The sequence below is a fragment of the Ictidomys tridecemlineatus genome, chromosome 9 (assembly GCF_052094955.1).
Source record: "Ictidomys tridecemlineatus isolate mIctTri1 chromosome 9, mIctTri1.hap1, whole genome shotgun sequence".
Lineage (NCBI taxonomy): Eukaryota > Metazoa > Chordata > Mammalia > Rodentia > Sciuridae > Ictidomys > Ictidomys tridecemlineatus.
In genome coordinates, this window is record NC_135485.1 from 5930270 (window position 1) to 5957785 (window position 27516).

At 52.3% G+C, this 27516-nt stretch overlaps 1 protein-coding gene across 6 annotated transcripts in view; it reads right to left on the reverse strand.

The window, feature by feature from the left end:
* Slc2a9 (solute carrier family 2 member 9) overlaps positions 1-27516 on the reverse strand; it is a 136185-nt gene that overhangs the window by 22919 nt on the left and 85750 nt on the right. For all 6 annotated transcript variants that reach the window (XM_040292664.2, XM_078021035.1, XM_005318964.5 and 3 more), the window contains 4 exons: positions 23471-23658; positions 21407-21517; positions 14833-14934; positions 13165-13240 (listed from right to left, as the gene is read on the reverse strand). In XM_040292664.2, coding sequence (XP_040148598.2) covers positions 13165-13240; positions 14833-14934; positions 21407-21517; positions 23471-23658 — 477 coding nt within the window. The remainder of the gene's footprint in view (positions 1-13164; positions 13241-14832; positions 14935-21406; positions 21518-23470; positions 23659-27516) is intronic.

A 27516-nucleotide genomic window follows, 5' to 3' on the forward strand; every position in this document is an offset into this window, starting at 1 on the left:
CTTGTGAGTTGAACTGCACGTTGGAGCCCCAGCCCCTGGTACCTGTGGATGTGGCCTTATTTAGTCAAAGGGTCTTTGCTGCAGTGGCCTGTTCCCGTCCCTCCTCTGTGGCCACCTACTTCAGGGGCTTCACAGTGCCAGGCACACGTGGGGTCAAGCTGTCCCTAGTGGACATCTGACCCTGCGGCAGGGACACTGTCTCACTCAACCTTCCTTTCCACTCCTGGCCCAGGCCCTGGCACAGGGGTAGAATGAGGACTTGGCATATTGGGTCTTTGTTCTTGGTTTCTGGCACAGAGTCCCCGAAGCTTAGGACTGTCCCCAGGAACAGGAGTGACTTTGGCTATTCACAAGGTGCGCTTTTCCCACGCGCCTCAGTCTATGCTAATGAGTGGCCCAGAGCTGGCGGTGCTTAGAGGAAGGAGGGGGAAGGGCTGGAGGTGGGTTCCATCACCCATGGCCAGTGATGGAATCCATCATGTTTACTCATGAAACCTCCACAGAAACCTCAAGACCACCGGTGGGGTCTTCCAGTTGGTGGGCCACCCTTGGTGCTGGGAGGGGCACACCTGGAGTGGAGCATTGGAATCCAAGGGACTGGCCCTGTTGGTGCTGGAGCACTGGAGGCCTGACGAGCAGTCACGACATGTACGTGGTGTCCAACACACCCACACTCAGCGTCACCACACATCACACAATAAGATCTGAGCACGTGCGTGTGGAATGGGTGCAGGAAACGCACCCCCACCTGCCGAGGCGGAGCGGGCATCAGGTGTCTGGCATCCGGGGTACAGAATTAAAGCCACCTAATGAACTTGTCCTTTGCAAATGAGTTATGTTTGCAAGTGCCCAGCATTTTCAGTCCTAAAGAAGAGCTGCAGCTAAATGATTAAGATACAGAGTCTACTATTTCAGGAAAAAGGAGCAAAAGATACATCATTCCTGTTCCTGGGGACAGTCCACAGCTCCTAGTCAATCATCTGCAGAACCCAGCACATCTGGTGACCTTCAGATGACATCAGAGTGTGCATCCAAGAACTGGACCACTGAGGATTCACAATTATTTTAGTGCCCACCTGTCTGTGGCTAAAAATAAACTTCTTTCAATTTCCTATAGAAGTCCTTAGCTTGCTCTTGTCCTCTAAGAGAGTCCTTAGCACCAGAGTCTGGTTGTTTTCTTTTTGTTTTTTTTAAATTCTAACTTGTTATACCTGACAGCAGAATGCATTGCAATTCATTTTACACATAGAGCACAATTTTTCATATCCCTGGCTGTACACAAAGTATATCCACATCAGTCGTGTCTTCATATGTGTACTTAGGGTAATGATGTCCATCTCATTCCACCGTTCTTTTTTACCCCCATGCCCCCTCCCTTTCCACATCCCTCTGCCCTATCTAGTGTTCGTCTTTTCCTCCCATGCCCCCGCTCCCAACTCCACTATGAGTCAGCCTCCTTATATCAGAGCAAACATTCGGCATTTAATTTTTTGGGATTGGCTAACTTCACTTAGCATTATATTCATTTACCTGCAAATGCCATGATTTTATTCTCTTTTATTTCGGAGTAATATTCCATTGTGTATATACATCACATTTTCTTTATCCATTCATCTACCGAAGGGCATCTAGGTTGGTTCCACAGTTTAGCTATTGTGAATTGTGATGCTACAATCATTGATGTGGCTGTGTCCCTGTAGCATGCTGTTTTTAAGTCCTTTGGGTATAGACCGAGGAGAGGGATAGCTGAGTCAAATAATGGTTCCATTCCTAGTTTTCCAAGGAATCTCCATACTGCTTTCCATATTGGCTGCACCAATTTGCAGTCCCACCAGCAGTGTATGAGTGTGCCTTTCCCCCACATCCTTGCCAGCACTTGTTGTTGTGTTCTTGACAGCTGCCATTCTGACTGGGGTGATCAGCTAGCTCATTGTGAGAAAGTTCTTTTTCTACCATCACCTGCGTCTTGGTTTCTGATGTGTGGCTGCAAACTAAACTTTGTACAGTAAGGAAGTGAGGGAGGCAGCTCCTCGAAGCAGCCCAGATATCAAGGAGCTGAGCACAGCAGCCATTGCAGTACTGGCAGCATGAATCCTGGGCCCACACAAGGGGACTGTCTGGTTCTAGGATAGGCTGGAGATGTAGTCAGAGCTGATTTGGTGAGGATGAGAAGCGTCCTTACAATGGCTGAATAGAGTGGTCTGTGTGGGCGGGGGTGGCAGCATGTGCAAAGGCTGGGATCATGCAAGTGTGTGTGTGTGTGTAGGGTATGTCTGCTGCCTCTGGCTCTGGGTGGCTAGAGCTCAGGGAGAATGCACAGGTGCACAGAGGAAGAAGGGGTAGGCGGGGCAGACAGAGACAGACCACAAAGGTCCCTTATGTCTTTGCAGAAGAAATCCACATGATCAACAGGAGCCTCTTCTCAAGCCAGGCCTTGCTGAGTGGAGCTTGGCATATCTCCTGGAGTTCCAGGACCTAATTTTCACCTTTATGATCACAGTGACTGACCACGGTCCCTCTCGCTGGCCTGTTCTCCCCTTGGGGGGCTTAGTGTGGGCAGCTAGTCAGGCCATAATAAGATTTTCCAAACTAGAATTGAAGGGCATTGGCAATGCCCTCCTTCCCTCGAAGGAAAGGCTCTTCCACTGGCCTCATCTGACACTTCTCCACCCCTGCCTCGGGGTTATACACACCGATGAAACATGGTAGGAAACTGCCTTCCTTCTTCCCCTGCACCTAGTTTTAACTCCCCGCTAAGTCTCCTTACACTGATCTGCTCCCCAGAGAAGCTGCCTCGGGCTGATGCCCAGCTTCCCTCCTGGAGGCCCACTCAATCATGAGGGCAGCCCCAAACCATGAGGAATCTCCGCTTCCACCACTGGCTTCTCCCAGCCTCACTCACTGTTCTGCTCCTTCCTGTCCAGTTTGGAGGATAGAGATGACCTCACAATCCAAGCAGCAGCTTCCCCCAGACAGGTGATGTCACAGGGCCTCAAGCTGTGGACCCTCAAGGTGAGTTTGAAGATGCTCCTGACCCAGCGTAACCTTGTGGTGAAGGTCGCAGCTAGCTGGGGTGGCCTGGTGCCGGGTGAACACAGGGGAATTGGAAAGTGGAGGACAGGGGCTGACAGCTGATCTGTGATTGTGGGGTGCCGGAGCCTTCCCTGGAGGGAGTCCCCTCAAGTCTGTGGGGGTTCAGCGCGTGGAGCCCTGGAGATGCAGCCCACCCTCAGGGTGATAAGGACTTTGTAGACACCAAGGGGAATTCATCACCCCAAGGATGGGGAGGGTTGAGAAGACACAGAAGGCAGAGCTCTGTGGTCTGGTCAGCAGAGCACCTTGAACAGGCTCGTGGATGCGCCTGGCTTCCTTGTTGAACAGGTAGACAGGAGGGAGGCCAGGCTTTTCAGGGAGGCACAGGGCGGACATTGATTGTTCTTGGGAAAGCAGCTGCTGCAGACCAAGGTAGCCTGGGAAGCTCTAAAACCACGCAGTGAGAGGGGAAGTCTCCTTGCACCCGTGACCTGTACTTACCCCAAGGTGCATGACCCTTTGCAGGAGCTGGTAAGGGGCCAACCTCAGCCAGGTGGGTCTTGCTGGGCACCACCCAGATGTCCTCTCAGTGGAGGTCGGATGAAGCCAATGTAGCTGTAGTATTTTAGCTGCCCTGGGGGGGGGGCTCTTACCACATCTGGCCAGGTTTGAGAAGCCCTGTACTAGCTAAGGTGCTGTACTTTGGAATCATGCACTGTTAGAAAATCCTGAGCCTGCATCTGACCCCCAGAGATTGTGACTTTCCTAACCTTCGATGCAGCCTGGGTTTTGGGGCTTTAAAAACTTTTCTAGGTGATAGAACCATTTTTGAGCCATGTAACTCTGGCCTAAGTGGTTTTATTTGTGGTTCCATTGACATTAACTTCATTTTATTTCTGACAGTTTTATTGGCTATTTCTGCTGCCTGAATTTCTTCATGTGTCCCTCATGTAATACCTCACTCTCACTACTTCTGAATGATGTCAGAATCAAGGGACTGCAGAGTCAATTTTCAAACTTTTTTTTTCTGTAAAAGTAGATAATCTCTGTAACAGAGATTTTTCAAAGAAAATCTCATACAGATTTTCTTCTGTATGAGACTTTTCAGGCCACACATGGTCACTGACATATATCCTTTTACTTTTTTTTGTCTTTGAGACATAACATGCAAAATAGGCCATGGGCTGGATCTTATCTGCTATGGATGGTAGTGAGTTCCCTATCAACAGGAGCAATCAAGCCATAGCTGGACAAATTCATGGCCAGGAAACCATAGCTGGAACTTAAGCTCCAATGAATGACTGGACTAGAAAATCTTCTGGCCTCTTCTGAACTTGAGACACCTGAATTCTAAATCACTCCAGACCCTGAAATGCTCCCTCATTTTCTGAGTGACCTCTGGGGTCTCCTCCAGCTCTGACATTGTTCTACTGCTCTTATTCTGTCTCTGTTTGTTTTGAAGCTCAGCATGTATGGGCACAGCCATCCAGCCACACAAAGTGCTGTGATTTTGGGGTCTGGTTTAATAGACAAAGACCAAGGGCTGCCTCTGGCTTCTGTATTGAGACAGCACATGAAGCAGTGGTGGCTGGAGACTGTGCAGGTCAAAATGATTTACATTCACAAACAGCATGAAAAAAACAAGGGAACAAATCAACTCAAACAAACCAAGATGCGCCAACAATAGAATCCAGTGACATCATAGTGGAAGGAATGTCAGAGAAGGAGTTTAGAATGTACATAGTTAAACTGATCTGTGAGGCAAAGGGCGATGTAAGGAGTAAAATCGGGGATAAAATTCAGGAGGTAAAAGGTTACTTCAATAAAGATAGTGATTCTGAAAAGAAATCAAGCAGAAATCCTCAAAATGAAGGAATCAATAAACTAAATTCAAAATTCAATGTAAGGCATCACCAACAGATTTGACCACTTGGAAGACAGAACCTCAGGCAATGAAGACAAAATATATGATCTTGAAAATAAATTTGACCACTCAGAGAGAATGTTAAGAAACCATGAACAGAACTTCTAAGGATTATGAGATGACATGAAAAGACCAAATTTAAGATTTATTGGTACAGATGAAGGCATGGAGCTACCAACCAAAGGAATGCACAATATTTTCAATGAAATAACACCAGAAAATGTCTCAAACATAAATAATGAAATGGAAAATCAAATACAAGAGGCTTACGGACCCCAAATGTACAAAATTACAACAGACCCACACCAAGGCACATCATAATAAGAATGACTAACATAGAATTTTAAAGGCTGCCAGAAAAAACTTCAGTTTTTCTTTAACACTTTGAAGGAAACTAACCTGGATCTCAGCTGACCTCTCAACCCAGACCCTCAAAGCTAGGAGGTCTTGAAATAATATTATCAAGCGCTGAAAGAAAATGGATGCCAGCCAATAATAATATCCCCAGAAAAATTAATATTTGAAGATAAAATAAAAACCTTCCATGACAAAAGTTAAAACAATTCACAAGAAAGCCTGTGCTACAGAATATTCTCAATAAAATATTCCATGAAGATGAAATTTTAAAAAGTGAAAACCAGCAAAGGGAGTAACTACATTAAAGAAATAGTCAATCAAAGGAGGAACTAATTCAAATTATAAACCAGATATAACCCAAATACCTGGGAATATAAATCATATCTCAATAATAACCTTGAATGTTAATGGCCTAAACTCATCAATCAAAAGACATAGACTGGCAGATTGGATTAAAAATGAAAGCCAACAGTATGCTGTCTCCAAGAGACTCACCTCATAGGCGATCCACAGACCAAGGTGAAAGGATGTGAAAAAGCATATCATTCACATGGATCTCGTAAAGGAGCAGGTGTTTCTATCCTCATATCAGATAAAGTGGACTTCAAGCTAAAGTTAATCAGAGAGGACAAAGAAGTCCATTTCATACTGCTTAAGGGGATTATACAACAACAAGACATAGCAATCGTAAGTATTTATGCCCCAAACAACGGAGCATCTATATACATCATACAAACCCTTCTCAATTTCAAGAATCAAATAGACAACACAATAATACTGGGTGACTTTAACACACCTCTCTCGCTACTGGATAAGATCCTCTATACAAAAACTAAACAAAGAAACTATAGAACTAAATAATACAATCAATAATTTAGACTAAACAGATATATATGTAGAATATTCCATCCATCAATGAGTGGATATACTTTCTTCTCATCAGCACACAGGATCCTTCTTTAAAATAGACCATATATTATGTCACGAAGCAACTCTTAGCAAATACCCCCCCCCCAAAAAAGTAGAGCTAATACCCTGCATTCTATCAGATCATAATGGAATAAAACTAGAATTCAATGATAGAATAAAAAGTAGAAGCTACTCTAACACCTGGAGACTAAATAATGAATGGATAAGAGAAGAAATAAAGGGTAAATTTGAAAAATACTTAGAGATAAATAAGAATAGTGATACAACTTATCAAAATCCCTGGGACACTATGAAGACAGCGCTAAGAGGAAAGCTCATGGCATTGAGCTCATTCATTAAAAGAATAGAAAGTCAGTGAATAAATGACCTAGTGACCTAACATTACATCATAAAGCCCCGGACAAAGAACAAATCAACAAGAAAAGCAGTAGAAAAGATGAAATAATTAAAAACAGAGCTGAAATCAATGAAATGAAAACAAACAATTAAAAAAAAATAGACAAAACAAAAAGTTGGTTCTTTGAAAAAAAAATAAAATTGATTAACCATTAGCCACATTAATGAAGAAAAAGAGAAAAACTCAAATTATTAAAATCTGTGATGAAAAAGGAAATATCACTATAGACACTACTGAAACATAAAAGATAACCAGAAACTCTTTTTAAAATTTATACTTCAATAAAGTAGAAAATCTTGAAGACATTGATAAATCTCTAGAGACACATGACCAACCCAAACTGAATCAGGAGGAATACATGATTTAAACAGATCAATTTCAAAAAATGAGATAGAAGACACCATCAAAAACCTACCAATTAAGAAAAGCCCAGGACCAGATGGATTCTCAGCCAAGTTCTACAAGACCTTCAAAGAAGAACTAAACCAATACTCCTCAAATCATTCCATGAAATAGAAAAGGAGGAAACCCTTACAAACCTATTCTGTGAAGCTAGTATCACTCTGATACCAAAACCAGACCAGACACATCAAGGAAAGAAAATTTCAGACCAGTATCCCTCATTAATTTAGATGCAAAAATTCTGAAAAATCATATATAAAAACATATTTAAAAGATAGTGCACCATGATCATGTGGGGTTCATCTGAGAGATTCAAGATTAATTCAACATATGGAAATCCATAAATGTAATTCATCACATCAATAGACTCACAGACAAGAATCACATGATTATCTCAATAGATGCAAAAAAAAGCACTTGACAAAATACAGCATTCATTCATGTTCAAAATACTAGAAAAATTAGGGATAGTAAGAACATACCTCAACATATAAAAGCTATAATGCCAACATCATTTTAAATGGAAAAAAACTGAAAGCATTCCCTCTAAAAACTGGAACAAGACAGAGATGCCCTATTTCACCACATCTATTCAGCATCATCCTTGAAATCCTAGCAAGGGCAACCAGAAGAAAGATATTAAAGAGATACAAATAGGAAAAGAAGAACTTAAACTATCCCTATTGCCAATGACATGATTCTATATGTCAAAGATTAAAAAAAAATTCCACCAGAAAACTTCTGGAACTAATAAATGAATTCAGCAAAATAACAGGATATAAAATCACCTCCCATAAATCAAATGTGTTCTATATATAAGTGATGAATCCACTGAAAGAAGTCAGGAAAACTACCCCATTCACGATAGCTTCAAAAAAAAAATGGGGAATCAATCTGATGAAAGAGGTGAAAGACCTCTACAATGAAAACTAAGAACTCTAAAGAAAGAAGTAGAAGAAGACCTTAGAAGATGGAAAGGTCCCCCATGCTCTTGAATAGGCAGAATTAACATTGTCAAAATGGCCATAGTACCCAAAGCACTATACAGATTTAATGCAATTCCTATGAAAATCCCAATGACATTCTTCATAGAATTAGAAAAAGCAATCATGAAATTCATTTGGAAAAATAAGAGACCCAGAATAGCCAAAGCAATCCTTAGCAAGAGAAGTGAAGCAGGAAACATCACAATACCAGACCTTAAATTATACTATGGAGCCATAGTATCAAAAATGGCCTGGTATTGGTGCCAAACAGACACATGGATCAATGATAGAGAGTAGAAGACAAATCCACATAAATACAGTTATCTCATACTAGACAAAGGCGCCAAAACCATACATTGGATAAAAGATAGCCTCTTCAACAAATGGTGCTGGGAAAACTGGAAATCCATATGAAGCAAAATGAAATTAAACCTCTGTCTCTCACCCTGCGCAAAACTCAACTCAAAGTGAATCAAGGACTTAGGCGCTAGAACAGAGACCCTGCGCCTAATAGAAGAAAAAGTAGGTCCAAATCTCCACCATGTCAGCTTAGGAACTGACTTCCCTAACAAGACTCCTAAAGCACAAGAAGTAAAATCAAGAATCAATTAAAAAGAATCAATTTTCAGTACCATCAGCAATGTATGAGTGAACCTTTCCCCCCACATCCTCACCAATATTTATTGTTGCTTTTATTCTTGATAATTGCCATTCTGACTGGAGTGAGATGAAATCAGACTAGTTTTGATTTGTATTGTTCTAGTTGCTAGAGATGTTGAACCTTTTTTCATATATTTTTTTATCAATTGTATTTCTTTTTTTGTGAAGTGTCTGTTAGTTCTTTAGCTCATTTATTGATTGGGTTATTATCATCTTTTGGTGTTAAGTTTTTTGAGTTCTTTATATATCCTGGAGATTACTGCTCTATCTGAGGTACAGGTGGTGAAGATTTTCTCCCATTCTGTAGGCTCCCTCTTCATGTTATTGACTGCTTCCTTTGCTAAGAAGAAGCTTTTTAGTTTAAATCCACCCATTTATTGATTCTTGATTTTACTTCGTATGCTTTACTACAGTGACACAGCCATGTCAATGTTTATAGCAGCTCAGCTCATGATAGTTAAACTATGGAACCAACCTAAGTGCCCTTCAAAAGATGAGTGGATAAAGAAAATGTGGTGTATACATTCACAATGAAATATTACTCAGTCTTAAAGAAGAATGAAATTATGGCAATATCCAGTAAATGGATGGAGCTAGAGAATATCACGCTAAGTGAAATAAGCCAATCCTAAAGAAGCAAAGGCTGAATGTTTTCTCTCATATGTGGATACTAATTCTCAATAAAGGAGAGGGGATAGGGAAGAATAGAGGTACTTTGGAATAGGCAGAGGGGAGTGGAGGGAAGAGAGGGGGTAGAAGTAGAATGATTCAGACATTATTGCCCTATACACATACATGATTACATGACTGGTGTGACTCTACGTCATGAGAAGTAAGACTCCATTTATGTATGATGTGTCAAAATGCATTCTACTTTCATGGATAACTAGTTAACAAATAAAAAAATAATCACTAACACTTAAAAACAAACAAAAAATGCAACACACAACAGATTAAGACAGGAACAGATGTGAACATATGAAGGAGAGCTCAGGGCAGTGCCTGGATTCAAGTTCTTATGCTTTGTGGTGGAATGAAAGGAACAAGATTTTAAAGATCTGGGTTCAAATCCCAAGTCCAACGCATACTAGCTGTTCCATGCTAGGGGAGCCTTGCAACCTCTCTGGGCTTCAGCATCCTCCTTGTAAAAGGAGTGGTCGCCCCTGATTTGCAAGGCTCTCGTGCAGTCTCGGGTGATGGATGCCGGCCAACGGGGGCAGCGTGTGGGCTAAAGTCAGTGCTCAAGAACTTCACTCAGTGCCCTGATGCTGGAGTGAGTGGAAACCGAGCAAGCCTGGCCAGGACTCAGCAGGGGGCAGGACAGGGCTGGGCAGACCCAAGCCCCTGCCTCCAGTGGAGCTGATCACTCGGGGACCCTGTGGGCTCAGCACTCTGCTGTCCACACCTTACTGCTCTCGGCTGTGACAGCATCTGCCCGGCCCCTTCCCTCCAAGTTCCCTGGTCATAATCAATCCATCCACACGCCCCTGCTGAGGACCTTCTAGATTCAGGCCAGTGCTGAGCTTCTTGGGAAGCTGCTGTTCGTAGCACAGACCCTGCATCTAGGTCAGGCCAAGGGACGTGCTGGAACAGAAGTGGACGCGAAGGGCTCCCTGGGCCAAGGCTTCTAGGAAGCTCCGTGCCCAGCCCGTTCCCCTCCTGCCTACTGGATATGAGACTATGAGACCCCAGGGCGGGCAGAGCCAGAGAACAGCAGGAGCCTGGACCCAGGCCACCCATCTGCCTGGGGCGACAGCCACGGACGGTCACATGAGTAGGAAACGGATGTCTGCTGTGCTGAGCCACCGCCGCTTGGGCACATGTTTTCATGCCACAGTGATAATACGAGCTGTTCAAGTGGCTCAGAATTTAGACTACACGTAGCAAGCGTTCAAGGCACATGGCTTGAGTGTGCTACTGAGGGTTACTGTTCTTGGTCAGTGGCCTTGGGATTTTTTTTCTTTTTTTTTTATTGGTTGTTCACAACATTACAAAGCTCTTGACATATCATATTTCATACATTAGATTCAAGTGGGTTATGAACTCCCAATTTTTACCCCAAATGCAGATTGCAGAATCACGTCAGTTACACATCCACAATTTTACATAATGCCCTATTAGTAACTGTTGTATTCTGCTACCTTTCCTATCCCCTACTATCCCCCCTCCCCTCCCCTCCCATCTTCTCTCTCTACCCCATCTACAGTAACTCATTTCTCTCCTTGTTTATTTTCCCATTTCCCTCACAACCTCTTATATGTAATTTTGTATAACAATGAGGGTCTCCCTCCATTTCCATGCAATTTCCCTTTTCTCTCCCTTTCCCTCCCACCTCATGTCTCTGTTTAATGTTAATCTTTTTTTCCTGCTCTTCCTCCCTGCTCTGTTCTTAGTTGCTCTCATTATATCAAAGAAGACATTTGGTATTTGTTTTTTAGGGATTGGCTAGCTTCACTAAGCATAATCTGCTCTAGTGCCATCCATTTCCCTGCAAATTCCATGAATTTGTAACTTTTTAGTGCTGTGTAATACTCCATGGTGTATAAATGCCACATTTTTTTTTTTATCCATTCATCTATTGAAGGGCATCTGGGTTGGTTCCACAGTCTAGCAAATGTGAATTGGCCTTGAGATTTTTAAAAATATGTATAATACGTAATTTTTTCATTGTAAGTATCTTTATTTTTATGTGGTGCTGAGGGTTGAACCCAGTTCCTCACACGTGCCCGGTGAGCGCTCTACCACTGAGCCCCAGCCCCAGCGCCTGGGGATTGTTTTTAAGTGAGTAGGTTTGGTTACAAGTCCCAAGACCACCCTTCAGGTTGGCAGTGAAGGAGCTCCCGGCCGAGGTGGAAGGAAGGTCCATGTTAGGGCTTCACACATGGAGTTCACTACCTCCCTGCCTCTGCCCGCTGTCCCCACCCCCAGGGGCTCGGCAGGGCCTGGAAATCCATGGGAATGGGTCGAACCGTCTTGTGTTCTCTCTCTAATGAAGAACTGAACGGGCTCCACTGACCCCTTTGCCACATGCGGTCGGTGTCGTTGGCTTCACCTTTGTTTCTGATGCTATTAAACCCCAGCAGCCTCTTCTTGGGGCCCCAGGGATACCACACAACGGGGACCTCTGGTCTCCATGCCCCCCACCTACCCCCGAGGCTTCATTTTGGAAGATCCTGTCGCCAGGTCAGGCTCCACCGTTCACCCGCTCACACTGCCACGGCCCCTCCCAGCTTCCCTCAGTCATTTCATTTAAAGACCTTCATGACGCACTCCCTCTGTCCTGGGCACAGTTCCAGCTTCTCAGGACAAGATGAGGATGGCAGACGAGGTCCTCTTTTTCTATTGGGGGACACACGCTGTGGTCTAGGCACTGCGACTCCCGAATCCACAGCTGACCCCACGTGAGCTGCTGCTCATCCACCTGCCGTTCTCTGCCCACCTGGGAGGTGGCTTCTGCCGCCTCGGCTGTTCCCACCAGCCCCTGGCACGGAATGGATGTGTGCATGTGCCCGCTGCCCTCCCCAGCCACGGCATCACCACTCTGCCACCTCATTATGCCACCCCATGTCCTGGACAGGGACCAGTGCTTTTCATCCATCACAAACGTGACAGAGTTGAGAACATGAGGACCATGAAAATCAGCCGCACAAAGACAGGAGTTCAAGCCCATTGGTTTTGATGGAAAGTTGGTCTTTTCATCCACAGAGAAATAAAAACCAAGAGCCGCAAACATCATCTCGTGGAGAGGGCTCACAGCCCCGTCAGACCCTGCCCCGGCCACCTCCTCGCCCTGCCTTGACCTCAGTGGAGGCCTCTGCTGGACATGGACACAGGGCCAAGGAGTGGCACGGCCCTCGGTAGCATTCCATCCTATAGATGGGCACACCAACGCTCTAGAAGAAGAGGGACTTTCCCAGTGACCCGTGGCCAGGGAATGGCCGTCCTGACCAAGCGGGGCTAGGGTCCTCCACGCCCCAGACTCACGCAGGCCCCACATGAGGTGGTGCTTAGGGCTGAGCCTGCGGCCAGGCAGCGCCCTCACCTGCTCACTCCTGAAAGTCACCTTCTGCCTCTGCCTCCTCTAGATGGCCAGGGTCTGAAGTGAGTTGACACACACCTAGTGTGCCTGGGTCCAGTGTGGACACCTCACTGTTCCCTCCTCCACACTAACCACGACTTCTCCCTGGGCAGAGCGCACCTCAGCCAGATCTGACTCACCACAAACCAGCCCTGGATCTGGCCCACAGTCCTGAGAGAGCTGTCGTTGTGTGCGGTGCTGTCCACTCACCTCTGGTCAGCACTTGCTGCCCTCTCTGGGTGGAATGAAGGCAGCCCCCTGGGGATTGTTTCTAAGGCCCAGGGGAAGGCAGGGCCCCATCCTTCCCCTGCCCGGGTCCTGGTTTCCCATCTGTGAGGCCCGCCCTCTGCTGGCTGCAGTCACGAGCCCGGGCCAGGTGTGAGGCAGAGGGGCTTACCTGGGCCACTGCAGAAGGCGGCGATGGCGGCCAGGATGCACACGATGCTCAGGTAAGGGATCCAGGCGGCATGGTCCTGCGGGAGGATGGCGATGCAGGCTGGGGACGAGGCCGGGTGTGACAGGAGGACCTGGCCCCGCTCCCGCTCAGGGCATCTGCGTGACCACCACAGGCCACTGTGTGCCCCATTTTCAACATCCATGACATGGAGACCATGAGGACGACTCAGAACATCTCATCCACTGGCCTCCCACCCCCGGAGGAGCAGTGAGATGGCAGGCAGAGTCCCTAGAGCCCTGGGCACAGGGAAGTGGTGACCAGATGAAGAGCTCGGCTGCCTGAGGCTGCTGCCTGAAGCAGGCAGTGGGAGAAGGTCCACAGTCATCACACGCCAAACAGTCCTCTCAGTTGTCCCTCTCGTTCCCTACAGCACCACACTGGACCTGCCATCCTGTGAGCTAGGAGGGGAGCTCATCCACACCGTGGAAGGTGTCTGGATGGGCTGCCACTTATCTGGCTGGGGAGTGGCCCTGGAGGCCAGAGTGGCCAGTAGGAGAGCTCTGGACCCTTGTGAAGCAAGACTTGGAGGGGCGTGTGCTGCAGCCCCTCGAGCATCCGATGCGGCAGCAGGAAGACCCTGCCCAGCGCCTTGCCCATGTGGCTTTTCAGAACCTCTGAGGTCCAGGAGCCTGCATGGCCGCCCTCACTGAGAACCACCTCGGGCCTGGCCATGGGAGGGAACCAACCTGCCAGAAGTCCCCTCCTCCTGCTGGTCAGCACATTCCCTATGGCCTCCCCTCTGAAGGTCCCTCCGCCCCCATCATGCTACGATCGCCTCTTCTAGACACTCTGGGACCTTAAGCCATCTGGCCCGTGAGAAACATGGACCACTTCACCACTGAGATTCATTCCAGAAAAGTGCCAACAGACGCTGCTTGCTGCCACAGCCTGGCTTAGATCTCAAGTGAGTGCCTAGTTAACGTGAGCTGCCCTGAACGGCACAGGGGTCAGTGGGCTTGAACCCAAGACCCCGGATCCATGCCCGGCTCTGCTCATTTGTCTACGTGCATGCTGGGGGCTTCTCATATCCACAAAAGGAGAAAACGGTGAACTCACAAGGATGAAGAGCATCGCCCTCCCTCCTGCAAACCATGCGCTCAACAAGCCTTTGTCCATTTAACCCCTGCAGCACCCCAGGGTATAGGGACAAGGGTTGCATTTTAGAGATGGGGCCTCAGGAGGGGCAGACAGGGCGAGGGGCTGGCCAAGTCTCGGGGTGAGCAAGTGGGAAAGCCAGGATTCCACACAGGTGGTCCAGCTCCAGGGCCCTGCGGGTGACTCCAGGCTACAGGGTGGCAATGGAGAGGTACCTAATGGCGCCCTGTGCTGGAAGGGTCATCTGTGCAATCTCCTGTGTCCCACAGAGGGGTACACTGCGGCTCAGAGGGTCATAGCTTGCCCAAGATCACACGGCTCATCAGTGGTTGTGACAGGACCAGAGCCAGGCCTTGGTGACCACCCGGCTGCCCTGGAGCTGACCCCTCGGGAGGGCTGTATCACAGGCAGCCTGGAGGCAGACGGGCTCTGCTGACCAAAGGTCCCGGGGTGCTGAAGCCGGGAAGGCGCTCCAGGCTGACCTCCCCCGAGGCGGCAGCTGCACCCACTCACCTGCAGCACCAGGGTGACCGTGAGCGCCCCGAAGAAGACGGCCATCAGCCCGAAGCCTCCAATGAGGAGGGGTCTCCGGCCCAGGCGCTCGATGACCAAGCCCTAGTCCAGGGGGGGAGAGAGAGAGAGAATGAGAGCTCGCTCTTATTCACCTTCACAGCAGGAGGAGGGAAACGGCCCTGAGAGCCCGTGGGGGCCATGGTTCAAGCCTGGCTTTGACCCTGACACAGCCCGGCCTCGCCCCCATCGCCACAGCCGGAGGAGCAAGGGTGCTCATGACAAAGGAGGGAGAGAAGCTCCCAGTGCCCGCGTGGTCAGCAGTCCCTCTCCTGCTCTGCTGGAAGGATGTGGTCACCGCAGCCCTTCCCCCTGCAGAGCCAGCCTGCCACCCAGGCCCCTGCTCTGGCCCCCATGGTGTACCTCCCTAGGGTCAGATCCCGAGGCTGGGCACAGGGCAGCAGGCCCTGGAGAAGGTGTGTTCTTTGCTCCTGCCCCAAAGCCTGGAGGGTCAGTTTCCCAGAGGCCTGGGGCCTCTATCTGCGACAGGAGAACCAAAACACCTCCAACAAGGGTGTCTGGGGGGCGGGGGTTAAACGGGACCACACGCGGCACACACCTTAGGTACTCTGATTATGTCGGGGGCCGTCCTCCCATCCCCATTTCCCAAAAAGAGAAGAGAATCAGAGAGGTGAAGTAACTCAGCAGATGCCACACAGCTGGGAAGTGAGAGAGCCAGGAACTGAATCTCGGTTGTCTGTGCAGAAATTCATGGTTTGGCTCACTGAGCAATCTGGTGCGGCTTTTTGGAAGAGACAATAGCTAGCTGGCAGAGATGGAGGGAGCTTGTCGGGCAGAGGGGTAGAGGCCTGGAGGCTGGGAGACCCTTCCAAGAGGGCCATCTGGCTCGGACAAGGAGAAGCCAAGCACGTCAGCCTTCCAGCGATGGTCAAAAGCCAGAGCACTGAGGTGGACAGTTGCAAGCTGCCCCAAAGCCCTCTTCTAGACACGTTGGGACCTTAAGACATCTGGCCGATGAGAAACATGGACCACTTCAACACTGAGATTCATTCTAGAAAAATGCCAACAGACGCTGCTTGCTGCCAACAGACTGGCAGGGAGGCTCACTGCAGGGACATCAGCGCCTCTGACTTTCCCTCTTGCCCCACGCCCTGCTCTGAAGCGGGTGGGTGATGAGACATTATCTGGGCAAATCTGTGTTCTCCCCAGCTCAGCAGGGCCAGCCGTTCTGCCTGGTGAGCGGGCACCGAGCGGTGAGTGGCAGCTGCCCATCTGAAGGACATGGCTCTGTGGGCCGCTTAGATCCCAGACCGCCAGTCACTGAGGCAAGGCACTGAGGGACAGGAGGGTGTCTCTGGGGCAGAAAGCCAGGGGGAGGCGGAAAGCAGGCCTGGCTGATGGACGCCTGCAGGGAAGAGACTTCCTCTCCAAAAGGCTTGGCTCAGGGCGGAGCTGACCCAGGCCTCCAGACTCAGCCCTCTGAAAATCTGGGCCCACAGGACAGCACAGGCAACGTCCAGAAGTACCTGGGTTCCAGTCCTAACCCTGCACTAGCCGTCCCTGCACCAAGGATGGCGACTGAGCTTATTTAAGCCTCAGTTTCCCCACCTGAAAAGTGGGAATGGAAGCGCCCTCTTTGCAGGGGCTGAGATCAGAGGGAGAGAATGCACAGGGGCTTCCGAGGCAGGGCAGAAGACGAACTCTTCCTGTCAATCAAGGGGTCTGGCCTCAGCTCCTGCCTCTAGCTGTTTGTAAGGCCTTGAACAAGTTGGTCAGCTCTTTTGTGAATTAATTTCTCCCCTTTTCTGATGCCAATGCATTTAGTCTAGATAAAAATAGTTGGTGGCTCTTGACTGAGCACCTATGTTTGAGGCAGGCATGCATCAATTAATTTAACACCGGCAGTAACTTTACAAAGTAGTTCCTATTAATCATCTCAGTTCATGGATAAAAATCCTGAGGTGCAGAGACTTTGGGAACTTGTCCCAGGTCACATAGCTAGTAAGTGGCAAAGTTGGGACCAGTCACAAAGTCTTTTCTGATTCTTGAGACATTAAGATTTCCCAAACTAGATGTAGACAAAGCCACTACTTTGTAATATCCCACTGTCCCTGTCCCACCTGGACATCCAACTCCTGAACACGGAGACAAAGAGTGTTCAACCATCTGCTGGTGCGCCTCGCTCCCGCCCCCTGGCGTCCTTCCACACCTCAAGGCCAGGGCCTTCCCCCTGCTCCTGACAGTAGGTGTCCAGCCAACACCTGCCGATGAAGCGAGTGCCTATCCCTGCCTTCTTCATTCTCAGGCCAGGGGACGTGTGGAGGCCAGAGAGGACAGCAGGGAGGAGAGGTAGGAGATGGATGCACTGGCAGGGCCACCTGCGACCCCCTGAAGGTGCTGGGGAGGGTGCTCCGGGCCGTCGCTTCTGGGTCTCCTGTCTTTTGCCGGCTCAGCCCTGATAGTCGCTTGGCCTTGTCCCTGTGTGTGCATCTCCACGCCACGAGGACACACATGTGGAATGTGAGCTGTTTCAGCCAGCCTTTCACTGGTGTGACTAAAGGACCCAACAGGACGACTGTAAAGGAGGAAAGGTGTGTCTAGGGGCTCAGGGTTTCCGAGATCTTGGTCCCCAGAAAGCCAGCTCCGCTCCTCGGGGCTGGAGGTGAGGCTGAGGCAGAGTGTGGCGGAGGGAAGCAGCTCACATGGTGGACAGGGAGCAGAGAGGTCTCCACTTGCCAGACACCACATGTACCCAAAGCCACGCTGCCATTCCCACTCCTCCAGCCACAGCCCACCACTTCAGGGGCCACTCAGTTAATCCTACCAGGGGATTAATCCGCTGGCGGGGTTAAGGAGATAGCCTGCTGAGGGCCATTGCCAAGTAGGAATGACGCATGGAAATTTCCTTGCCAGCGTACCCCATGTTAAATGGACTTGCCTTGGAAATTCGCTGTGACATTGCATGTGTGTTTGAGAAAGGTGACCCTGCTCAAGGACCAGGGTGGATCCAGGTTTAAGGTGCATCCTGCAGGTTTTAGGAAGTATCCCGCTCCTAGGGTTTAGGGCGTTCCTGGTTTAAGACAAATTTTAGGCGTCCCGGTTTAAGACAATCTGGGTTTAGGGCAGTTCCAGGTTTAAGGTTATTCCTGCTGGGAATAGGGCATATCCTGCTGCCTGGGTTCCTGTTGAGTTCTCATGGAATTGAGAAAGTATTTGGGAAGTGAATTGGGCGGGCAGAACTGGGATTTCCCCAGAACGTGTTTGTACAGGGCCGGTGTGAGTTCGGGAATAAAGAATTGCTGTTTGAATCTACAAGGTGTGAGTGGCTCGTGATCTTGTGCCCAGCCAGACTTCGGCAATAGCCCAGTCGTCTCTCTGAACCTTCTTACACTGTCTCACCCATGAGCTTTGGTGGATACCTCATCTAAACCATAACAGGGGCTCACCTTGTCCAGTATGACCTCAGCTTAACCAGTGACATCCATAAGGACCCTGCTTCCAAATCAGGTCACATTCTGAGGTTTGAGGACTTCAACATGTGAATTTATGGAGATAATTCAACCATAACTAGTATTATGAAGTATCTGCTTGATCACATTTACTGAGCATCTGTTGTGGGCACAGATCTGGGAATTACTGCCCCGTTCTCACAATCACACCTAGAATTGTTATCACCTCCACGTTCCCAAGGAGGAAAAATGGGAATCAGAGAGGCCATGCATCTGGCCCAAGGCTACCAACTGGGAAGTCAGAACCACAGAGCCCAAACACTCCACCACTGAGCTCTTTTCTCCTGGCCCATGTGCAAGATCCCATGTCCTGAGCCTCAGGCGTGAACTCTGAAGGCTTTGACTTTGAAATGGGATTTGCTGGGAGCGGGTGGACTGCGGGTAGCGGGCAGCGAGTCCTAGTAAGGATTTACTGCCTTCAGTGCCAGGGCACAGCCCCCACCTCCATGACAAACGCCCCCTGCCATGAATAAGGACTCGCTGTGAACTCCACCCCCACCCCACGTAGCTGCAGACTTCTGCCTTGCTTGGCCTGGAGGACACTCGTGTCCACTGCTCAGGAGAGTAACACCGCACAGAAGACTCAACTTGGAACAGCAGCCATCCCACAGTGTGGCAGTCAGTGCATCTGCCAAGCTGCCGAGTGACAGCCTCGGTCAGAACGAACCGTGGATGGGGTGCAAGTGTTCCCTCCTCCATGTCCCCAGCTCAGAGGCAGCGCACTGAGCTGTCAGAATTTCAGTGAGAATGAAAACATTGAGAGGTCCTTTTTGATAGGCGGTTAACCTGGAAGGTCAGATGATTTGGGAACAAGGTCAGCAGCACTTTGAAATAGCAAGGGATCCGCTGGGTGCTGACCGTCAGGAAGGAGGGAGTGGCCTTCACACCCTTGCAGTCTAGTTTCCATGGCAACCAGAAGGCAGCTCCGATTGCTGGTCCCTCCTGGAGATCTGTCTCCATCCCCTCCCGGCTTCGAGAGCTCCCCAAGTTCCTCGGCTCCTGAGGGCATCTTCCAAGCGGCCATGGCCTCCCTCTTGCCTCAGCTTCCAGGGTCCCGCCTCCTTCTCTTCTTGACCCTCCTGTTCTCTCTTAAAAGAACCCGTCATAACCCCGAGGCCACCCAGACATCCAGGATGACCTCCCTATCTGGAGATCCCTAACTTGACCACATTGGCAAGTCCCTTTTTGCCCAGCCAGGGGACATAGTTGCAGCTTCCTGGAGTTCGGATGTGAACCTCTTTGGGAGCCAAAATTGTGCCCACTACAGATGGCCACAGTTATGCACATTTTGCAAATGAGCAAGTAGCGTCAGAGATGCCAGGCAGTTTCCCAGGATCGCTCAGCTGGTAAGTGAGGATCGGGATTTTGCTCAGAGTTGCTCAGCAGGAGCGTCCATCCCAAATCCCAGCACTGTGCTGCTGCATGGGGTCTCGTGGAGGTCCAGGGCTGGGGAAGCAGTCTCCTTGGACTGCTCTGTACCTGCCCTCGCCTCTCCAGGTCCTTTAGAAGCTAAGGTGGGCAGCTGCCCAGCGCACTCCCCTTCTCCCGAGTCCTGTGGCTCCCTCAGCTCCAGGCTTCCTGGCCCCCTCTCCAGGGAGCCCTCCTGAAGCTCCGCGCAGGAGCTGACTCAGTGTTGCATGCAGGCATTATCTGTTCTGGGTCTTTCTCTCTAGATCACCACAACTTGAGGGTGACCCCGAGTCCGTAGAGAGCTCCTAGGGTGACTGTGAAGTGGACAGGTGTGGGGTTACATGGCTCCACCCCCAGAGCGAGGAAGTTGTTGCTCCCCACTCAGGGTCCACAGAGCCTGTGCCCTTAGAGGCACGACCTCGTTCCACCGTGGGTCTTGCCTGCCTCCATTGGATGGTGAGCTCTTACAGGAAGGTGCCACGGCAGTGACCCTCTGTGACTCCAGCACAGGTCAGCAGCTGGACTCAAGCTGGCCGACGGGCACCATCACGAACCTTCCCGGCTCCAAATGGCTGAGATCCACTGTGGAGCCACTTGGAGGAGGCACAGGGGCTGGTAGGAGCACCCTCCAGAGGCCGGGTCTGAGTCCTGAGCTTAGGCAGTCCCTCCTCCTCTCCCGGAGGGTGGAGCTGTTGACCTCCCTTCTGGCACGTCCAAGGAATCCTCGCTCAATATCAGCTGTTAACAAGGATGAGGACGATGCTGGCCAGAGGGGGGCTGGAAGGAGCGGCTTCTGGAATCAGGAGTATTGGGTTAGAATGACTCCATAAGAACAAGGAGCAAGATAGAGTGAAATCAGTCAGAAACAGGACCGGGGAGCTTTGCCGGTTTGCACCGGCATCAACACCCTCAGCTCCATCTGGGGAGCAGCCCCCTGGAGGGGGCATGGCTCTCTGGTCTAGTCCTTGCTCCTTCCCCAGGTGCCGAGTGCTAAAATGCAGGGTGCGGACCCACCCAGTGAGAGCCCAGGGACTTGAGCAGGCATCAAGAGGGAAACGGGCTCAGAGAGTTTGTGCACATGGTTCAACATCACACAGCCAAGGAGTTGCAGAACTGGGACTTCAATCCAGTCTGGCCGGATTCCAAAGCCTGGACAATTTCCTCCTAGACTCCGGATTCTCCCAGGACTCCCCCCTCCCCCATCCCCGCAAGTGTTACTTAGCATACACTGGTGGAGAAAGAGTGGGTTCCAAGTCTCCGCTCTGGGCACTGTTACCCACCTGGCCCTCCCTGGCACGGGGTTTGCCCTTCCTCCTCTGCTTCCTAAACTCCTACCTGTCTGGGGTGACCAGGTGACAGATGATGGTCGTGGAACTTTTTGAAAGTCGGGGCAAGAGATCCGAGACACACAGGGTCCTTCTGCCCTGAACTCCCAGGGAGGACAGGGCCTCAGGCACAGGGGTCGGACCCTGTCACTGGGAGTGGGAGGGGTTAGCAGGAGGGGACAGTACAGAGGGGCACCTTCCCAGCTGGTCAGACATCCCGAGGGCCACCTACAGGGGGGTGTGCCCCTGGGAAGGCCACCCTGGCTGCCTGGGTCCGGTGTCACCCGACCCGGGATCCCCCTCAGGACTCACAGAGAAGATGGAGGCCAAGGTCTCCACGCCGCCCGTGCTCAGGGTGACGTAGGGCGTCTTTTCTTGAGGGATCCCAGCTTTCCCAAAGATGCTGTTCGTGTAGAACCAAATCTGTAACATGGGAAAGAAAGAGGAAGGTCAGTGCGACCTTGATCTACGCCCTGCCTCCAATCCAGCCACCGCTGGAGCTGTGCGAGGCGGCCCTCGGTTTCCACCCTTCGCCCAGGTTTCCTGTCTTCCCTATGGAACCCCACCTCCTGGGAATGGCATGCGCTCAAAGGACGTTGACCCGGGAGCTGGCCAGAAGCCCAGTGTCCACGCAGAGGCCAGGCTGCTCGGGAGGACAGCAGCCTAAGGTGAGGGATTCTAAGTGATGGGTCTAACTTTGGGATCTGAAAGCTTCCACATCACTGAGTCACAGAGGAAAAGAGTGGGAAACAGCTCAGTGTTGTCAGACTCAGCTTCACTGATCGCTAAAGCACGGGACGGCCACTCAGCTTCAGCCGGAGCCACCGAGCGAGTCACGTTGGTTTAGGTCGAGGTTCTCAGTGGGGCCGGCTTTGCCCCCAGGGGGTGCTCGGCATTTCTGGAGACACTCTGGTTGTCACAGGTGGTGGGGTGGCACTGGCACCCAGGGGTTAGAGGCCCAGGACACTACTGGGCATCCTGCAGCCCCCAGGGTCCTGCGGCTCAGAAGCGCTGCCTGTTCTAGGGGCTGAGGACGCAGAGACGCCAGCAGCCGCCCCAGACGCAGGCCTGGAGGGGAGTGTGCCAGGGCAGGTGCCACGCCTGGGACCCCGGGCAGGCCCCTGGCCTCGGGAAGCTGCAGCTTCTTCATCCAGAGAACGGGGATGATGCCACCTGCCCTGCAGGACAGCTTGGGGCTGGAGCAAGGTGACAAATAGTAGGCACCTGGCTGAGTTGACTAAGGTCCCCAAGGACAGGCCGTGTCCCCAGTGAATTCTGGTAAAACAGAGGGTTCAAGCCAGTTCACAGGGCACAAGTAGTGTTGATCTGTTGCTCTCTTCCTTGGCCTCGGGTCTGGACTGGAGGGCAGCAGGTGTGGGCAGGCCCTGGACCCAGATGGGCACAGTCCAGCTGAGAGGCTGGCACTTGCTGCTCCAACCACAAATGCAAGAAGCTGGACTTTCTTTGTGGCTGCCTGGGGGGGGGGTGAGCTGGAGACAGCGTGAGGGACATATGGGGGGATCCTCTCAGGGGCTCTTGGTGACCCTCCCTGCTAGGGTTTAAGCACCCAGACCTTGGGGCCAGACAGCTTAAGTCCTCCTCATACTGTTCTCAGCTGTGTGACTTTGGAAAGCGTCTTGATGTCTCTGTGCCTAACAGTGGGGGTTAACTCACAGGGCTGGCACGGGACGGCTCCTGGCTAATACATGTGCACGTGCAGCTGAGGGCACCAAGCCAGGGTGGGGACGCGCTTGGCAGGGCTTTCTCAGGGCAGGTTCATGGCCACATGGGGGCAGGAAGCCAGGCCTCTGCCCCTGGCCTGTAGAGAGCTGAGCTGACCTAGAGGTTGGAGGCTGAGGAGCAGGGAGCAGGGCTGAAGCTGCCACTGCCCTGGAGAGAGCAGGGGTGGCCGCAGGCAGCTGGGTCTGGAACCCGGAGAGCTGCAGCTCAGGCCCAGGGGCTCCCCGAGAGCCTGGAGGTTTTCCAGGCCAGAGTCGCAGGCGGGAGGCAGCCCAGCCAAGACGCTCCTCTGAGGAAGTCACCTCAGCCTCTCCCGTCTCCCCGTGGTGACTGCCTAAGTGTCCCTTTCTTTGAGGAGCAGGACTCCAGGGTGGTAGTGGCATTGACCGGGGGCTGGCTCTAGCCTGGGACTGGGCACCGTGCCTGGAGCGTCTCCTTCCACATCACTGTGATCCATCCCACAGAGGAGGACACCGAGGGTCAGAGGCGTCCTGTGGTTGCCCGATGCTGCGGAGTTCATGGAGGCCGGCAGAGCTGGGTCTGAACCTGGGCACCCAGAGCCGAGCCCTGAGCCACCCGCCTCCCTCCTCGGTTCCTGTTCCCGTGCACAGCACCTGGCGGGGGCCCAGCACTCACGGCGTTGAGGCCACAGAGCTGGTAGCAGGCCATGGTGACGACCACGGTGATGACCTGCCAGCGGAGGAAGGGGGCCCTCAGCAGCTCTAGGACGGACAGCAGGTGGACGTTCCTCTGCACGCGGCTCTCAGCCAGGGCCTCCTGCATCTCTTGGGAGACGTCCGCTTTGCCCAGAAACGTCTGGAAGGCTGTGAACAGGGACAGGCACAGGCTGAGGGCGGGGCGAGGATGTCCTATGGCCGATGCAGCCCAAGGTGCCGGTCCTACCACTTGCACCCCTTGTCCAGGGTCTCCGACGTCCCTAGGCCCAGCAGGCACCTCCCGGCAGGAGTCCCCGGGGTCCCTTGCACCCTTGCTGCCTGGCCTGGCTGCTGTGATAATCTCACAGCGTCTGGTGCGGGGCTTCTCCTTTGGAAGAGTCTTTTGCTGGACATTCATTGAGCGCCTGCTGTTTGCCTGAGCCTGTGCTCACCCTTATGGGAGGTTCCAGCAGGAGTGGGATCTCCGCTGGCCCAGGATGCCCCAAGGGCTGGAGGGGAAGGGACCTTGGGCCTCCAAGTTCCTCCCACGCCCTCTGGACCGGGCACCATGAGCACAGTCCCACAGGGCACATCTTCCAGGGTTGGAACTCAGCCTGCTGTTGATGCTGTTCCCAGACCGAACAAGGCAAACTTCCAGCCCCCGAGAAACTGTCACCTTTTGCCACATGTGAACATCCACGGAGGAATGCTAGAAGGCAGGAAAGGCTCGGAGTGGACTTGCCCCTGGAGCTTCCAGAAGGAGCAGCCTGGTGACCCTCAAGGCAAACTCTGCACGGTCCACTTTGAATTCTGACCCCTGGAACTTCAATGCTAACTGAGTGCGGCTTTAAGCCCCTAATTTTGAGGAATTCTGTGCAGCAGCCACAGGAAGCTGAGCCAGCCACTGAGGGAGGGCAGCAGCGTACCCCCTGTGGCTGCCACGGCCCCCCAACCACGGGCGGGAAAGCCCTCATCTCCTAATCCCTGGTGCTCGCGGGTGGCTACGCGGTTGTGTGTCTAGGGCACCGTCACTGCCACCCGGGGACATAGCAGAGCCCGAGCCTGGCTCAGCACGGGCAGCACCTGGACTGTCCCCTCTGAGGGGTCAGTAGCCCTGTCAGGAGACCAGTGGACATGCCAGAGCCAAATGAGGCAAGCGACCTCGGCTCAGGCTTGTGGGAGCATTCAAGGTCAAGTCAGAGCAGCCTCCCCGAGGCAGGTGGTTTCATTCCACCATTGAAGACCTCAGGAAAGAAGGCCCAGCTCCCTGAGGGAGCGGAGATCCCGCCTCGGCCTTAGGACAGCGCTGCCCTGGGTCTCCAGCCTGCCAGCTGCCCCCGAAGCTCAGCTGGTCAGCCTCACAGTCCACGAGCCACTTCCTGAAAATGCATCTTCCTCTGAGGGCGTCCTACCGGCCCTGTGTCCCTGGGGAGCCCTGACCCACCCAGGGGCTGTCCTGGACCCAGCCCCGGGCGGCAGAGAGCACTTCTCCCCACCGAGCCCCCAGCTGAACGCAGTTTCTAGAGGAAGGTGGTGGCCTCAGTGTGGTGGCCCGAGGATGTGCCTCAGCCTCCAGCTCCAGGAGTGGAGCTGACACGGACGGACCCCCGGGTCCCAGGCCGCACGCCCCAGGGCTTCTCTTGCAGGGGGTGGGCAGAGCAGGGAAACCAGGCAGCCTCGTTCTGGGGGGACATGGTGGCTCCAGGACTTCCTGGGGCCTCGCTGGACCCTCCTCATACTGCAGGCAGCCGGGGGTGGGGTGCTCCTCCCCAACCGTCGTCCCTCCTTTCCCTTTGGGGTTGGACTCTTCCCGTTTTCTCACAAGGAAACTGACTCCAGTGACGTCCCCTCTCCTTTAATCACGTGTTCTGCCCTATGGCTTGAATATGAGGAGACTGAGTGGCCACTGGGACAGTATTAGGAGGGCGGGGCTCCAACGGAGCTGCTGAGGGCATGTGGGGGTGGGGCCTTGGGAGCTGAGCAGGGTTAGATGAGGTCACAAGGTCATGCTATTTAGTGGCTTTACGAGGAGAAGAGAGCCCTGAGCTAGGCCCGGCTCTGTCTCGCCACGTGACGTCTCTGCCACGTTGTGGTGCAGTAAGGAGGCCTCTCAGACACGGGCACCATGTTTCTGGACTTCCCAGCTTCCAGAATGACAAGAAGGAAATTTCTTTATAAATTTCCCCGTCTCAGGCGTTCAGTTACAGCAACAGAAGATGGGTCTATTTCAGACAGTCTATTTCTTGGGGGGACCAGACTGACACATGTGGTGAACCAGACACTTAGCATGCCATGCTCCTGTGGAGCTGTCATGAGCCTCAGCAAAGGGAACAGCTGGCCCACGGGAAGGACGAGCACTTGACACAGGGCAGCAATCACCCCGTCCTCTGTCCTCTCAATCGCCCTCTGTGACTCCTGAGGCAAGCCTCCAGTTACAGGATGGTGGAAGGGTCTTGCCTCCAGGCCCAAACCTCTCTGGGCTACTTTGAGGTCTCGGCTGGGTCCAGGTGCCTGAAGCAGCTTCAGAAGTCAATTCTTTCACTCTTTGGACAAGAACCTGCTTGATACATGATGAGGCTTGTCAGGGTCTGACGTCGGCCACGCGATTACAGTCCCTGCAACCGGGGCAGCTGTGGCGTCATGCACACCATCCACTGGACGCTGTGTGCTTAGCGCACTTTGCCATGTGGCCCAGCATCCCCACGTCCACAGTGGGATTCCACCGTCCTCTGGTCCCTGGAGAGAAGCACTTGTGTTGCTTCCATTCCACAGGTGAGACAGCCGACCTCCGACCTGGGCAGCCTGCCGGGGCGAGGGTCAGCACGGCGAGGGGCAGGGCAGGGAGGCTGGACCAGCTCCCAGGACTCCCAGGCGACCCTCCACGCTGGCACCCAGCTGGCCTTCCATGGAGCCCGGGAGCACTGCCAGCTGTGACGTTAGCAGGTACACAGCAGGTGAGAGAAGCAGTGCTCATCGGCTCAGCAGGATGTCTCTCAGGAAGGTGCCACCTGGGCTGAGAAGGTTCTCATAAGTGCCTGGCACCCAGGGTGTCACATGGCTGCCAGTCTACACGTCAGCTGGCTCCGTGTTTGGAAGCCGAGCAGCTGCTCACCACGCTAGAGGGAGAAGCAACCGGGGCTCCAGGGGCCTCTGAGAGGCAGAGAGAGGGGAAGGAAGGAGGAGCCAGTGACCCCCAGCCCCAACTCTTCCCTAAACAGCTCAGGGGCTGGGGGTGCAGTTGCTGTTGGAGGCGCTGGTCTCAGATTGGGTTATTGTGAGAGGAGGATGCCACAGAGCTGGTGCCCAGGAGGCAGAGGCAGCTTGGGGCTCAGGAAGGGGCAGGACCTCAGAGAAACCCAGGAGAGAGCGCTGAACCTGTCTGTGCCCTAGATCAAATAGGCGGTTCCTCCCGGCTCTCAAGGGTGCGGAGACCCAGCGGCTCAGCAGCTACACCAGGTGCACCAGCCCCAGGTGAGACAGGCTGCATCCCCGCCCCAGCGGCACCCACAGCCCTTCTCTAGGTCTGAAGAGCGTCACGGTGGATGCTCGGGCTCCTGCTGTTTGGGATGCAGACACACTGGAGCCCTTGCGGGCCTGCCTTTGTGGGAGAAATGGGACGTTTGGCCCTTGCAGGTGCTGCAGGAAGGAGCTCCTCTCCCGGGCAGAGAACCTTGCTCAGTCCCCTGCACCCAGCTGCTCTCCAGCCAGGGAAAAGGCAGCCAGCTGGGATGCACGTGGCCAGTCCAAGGGCAAACGAGAGGCCTCTCCAGCTAACCCATCTGGGCTCACACCTTAAGGACAAAAGCAGAGTGACCCCAGAGAGGACCCTGGTCTCCTTGGGGGAGTAGGTGACTTTGCCGGCAGACAGAGCCTGAGGGCTTGGAGGCAAACTGACCATGCCTCCCTCTGCCCAGCTCCCTCCCCAAGTTTAGGAAGTAGCGCCATCTCTGATCACCCCCAGGTGGGTGCGGGTACGCCTGGGGGCTCCAGGTAAGAGCCTGGCAGCGGGGCCTGGGAGAAGTGGGT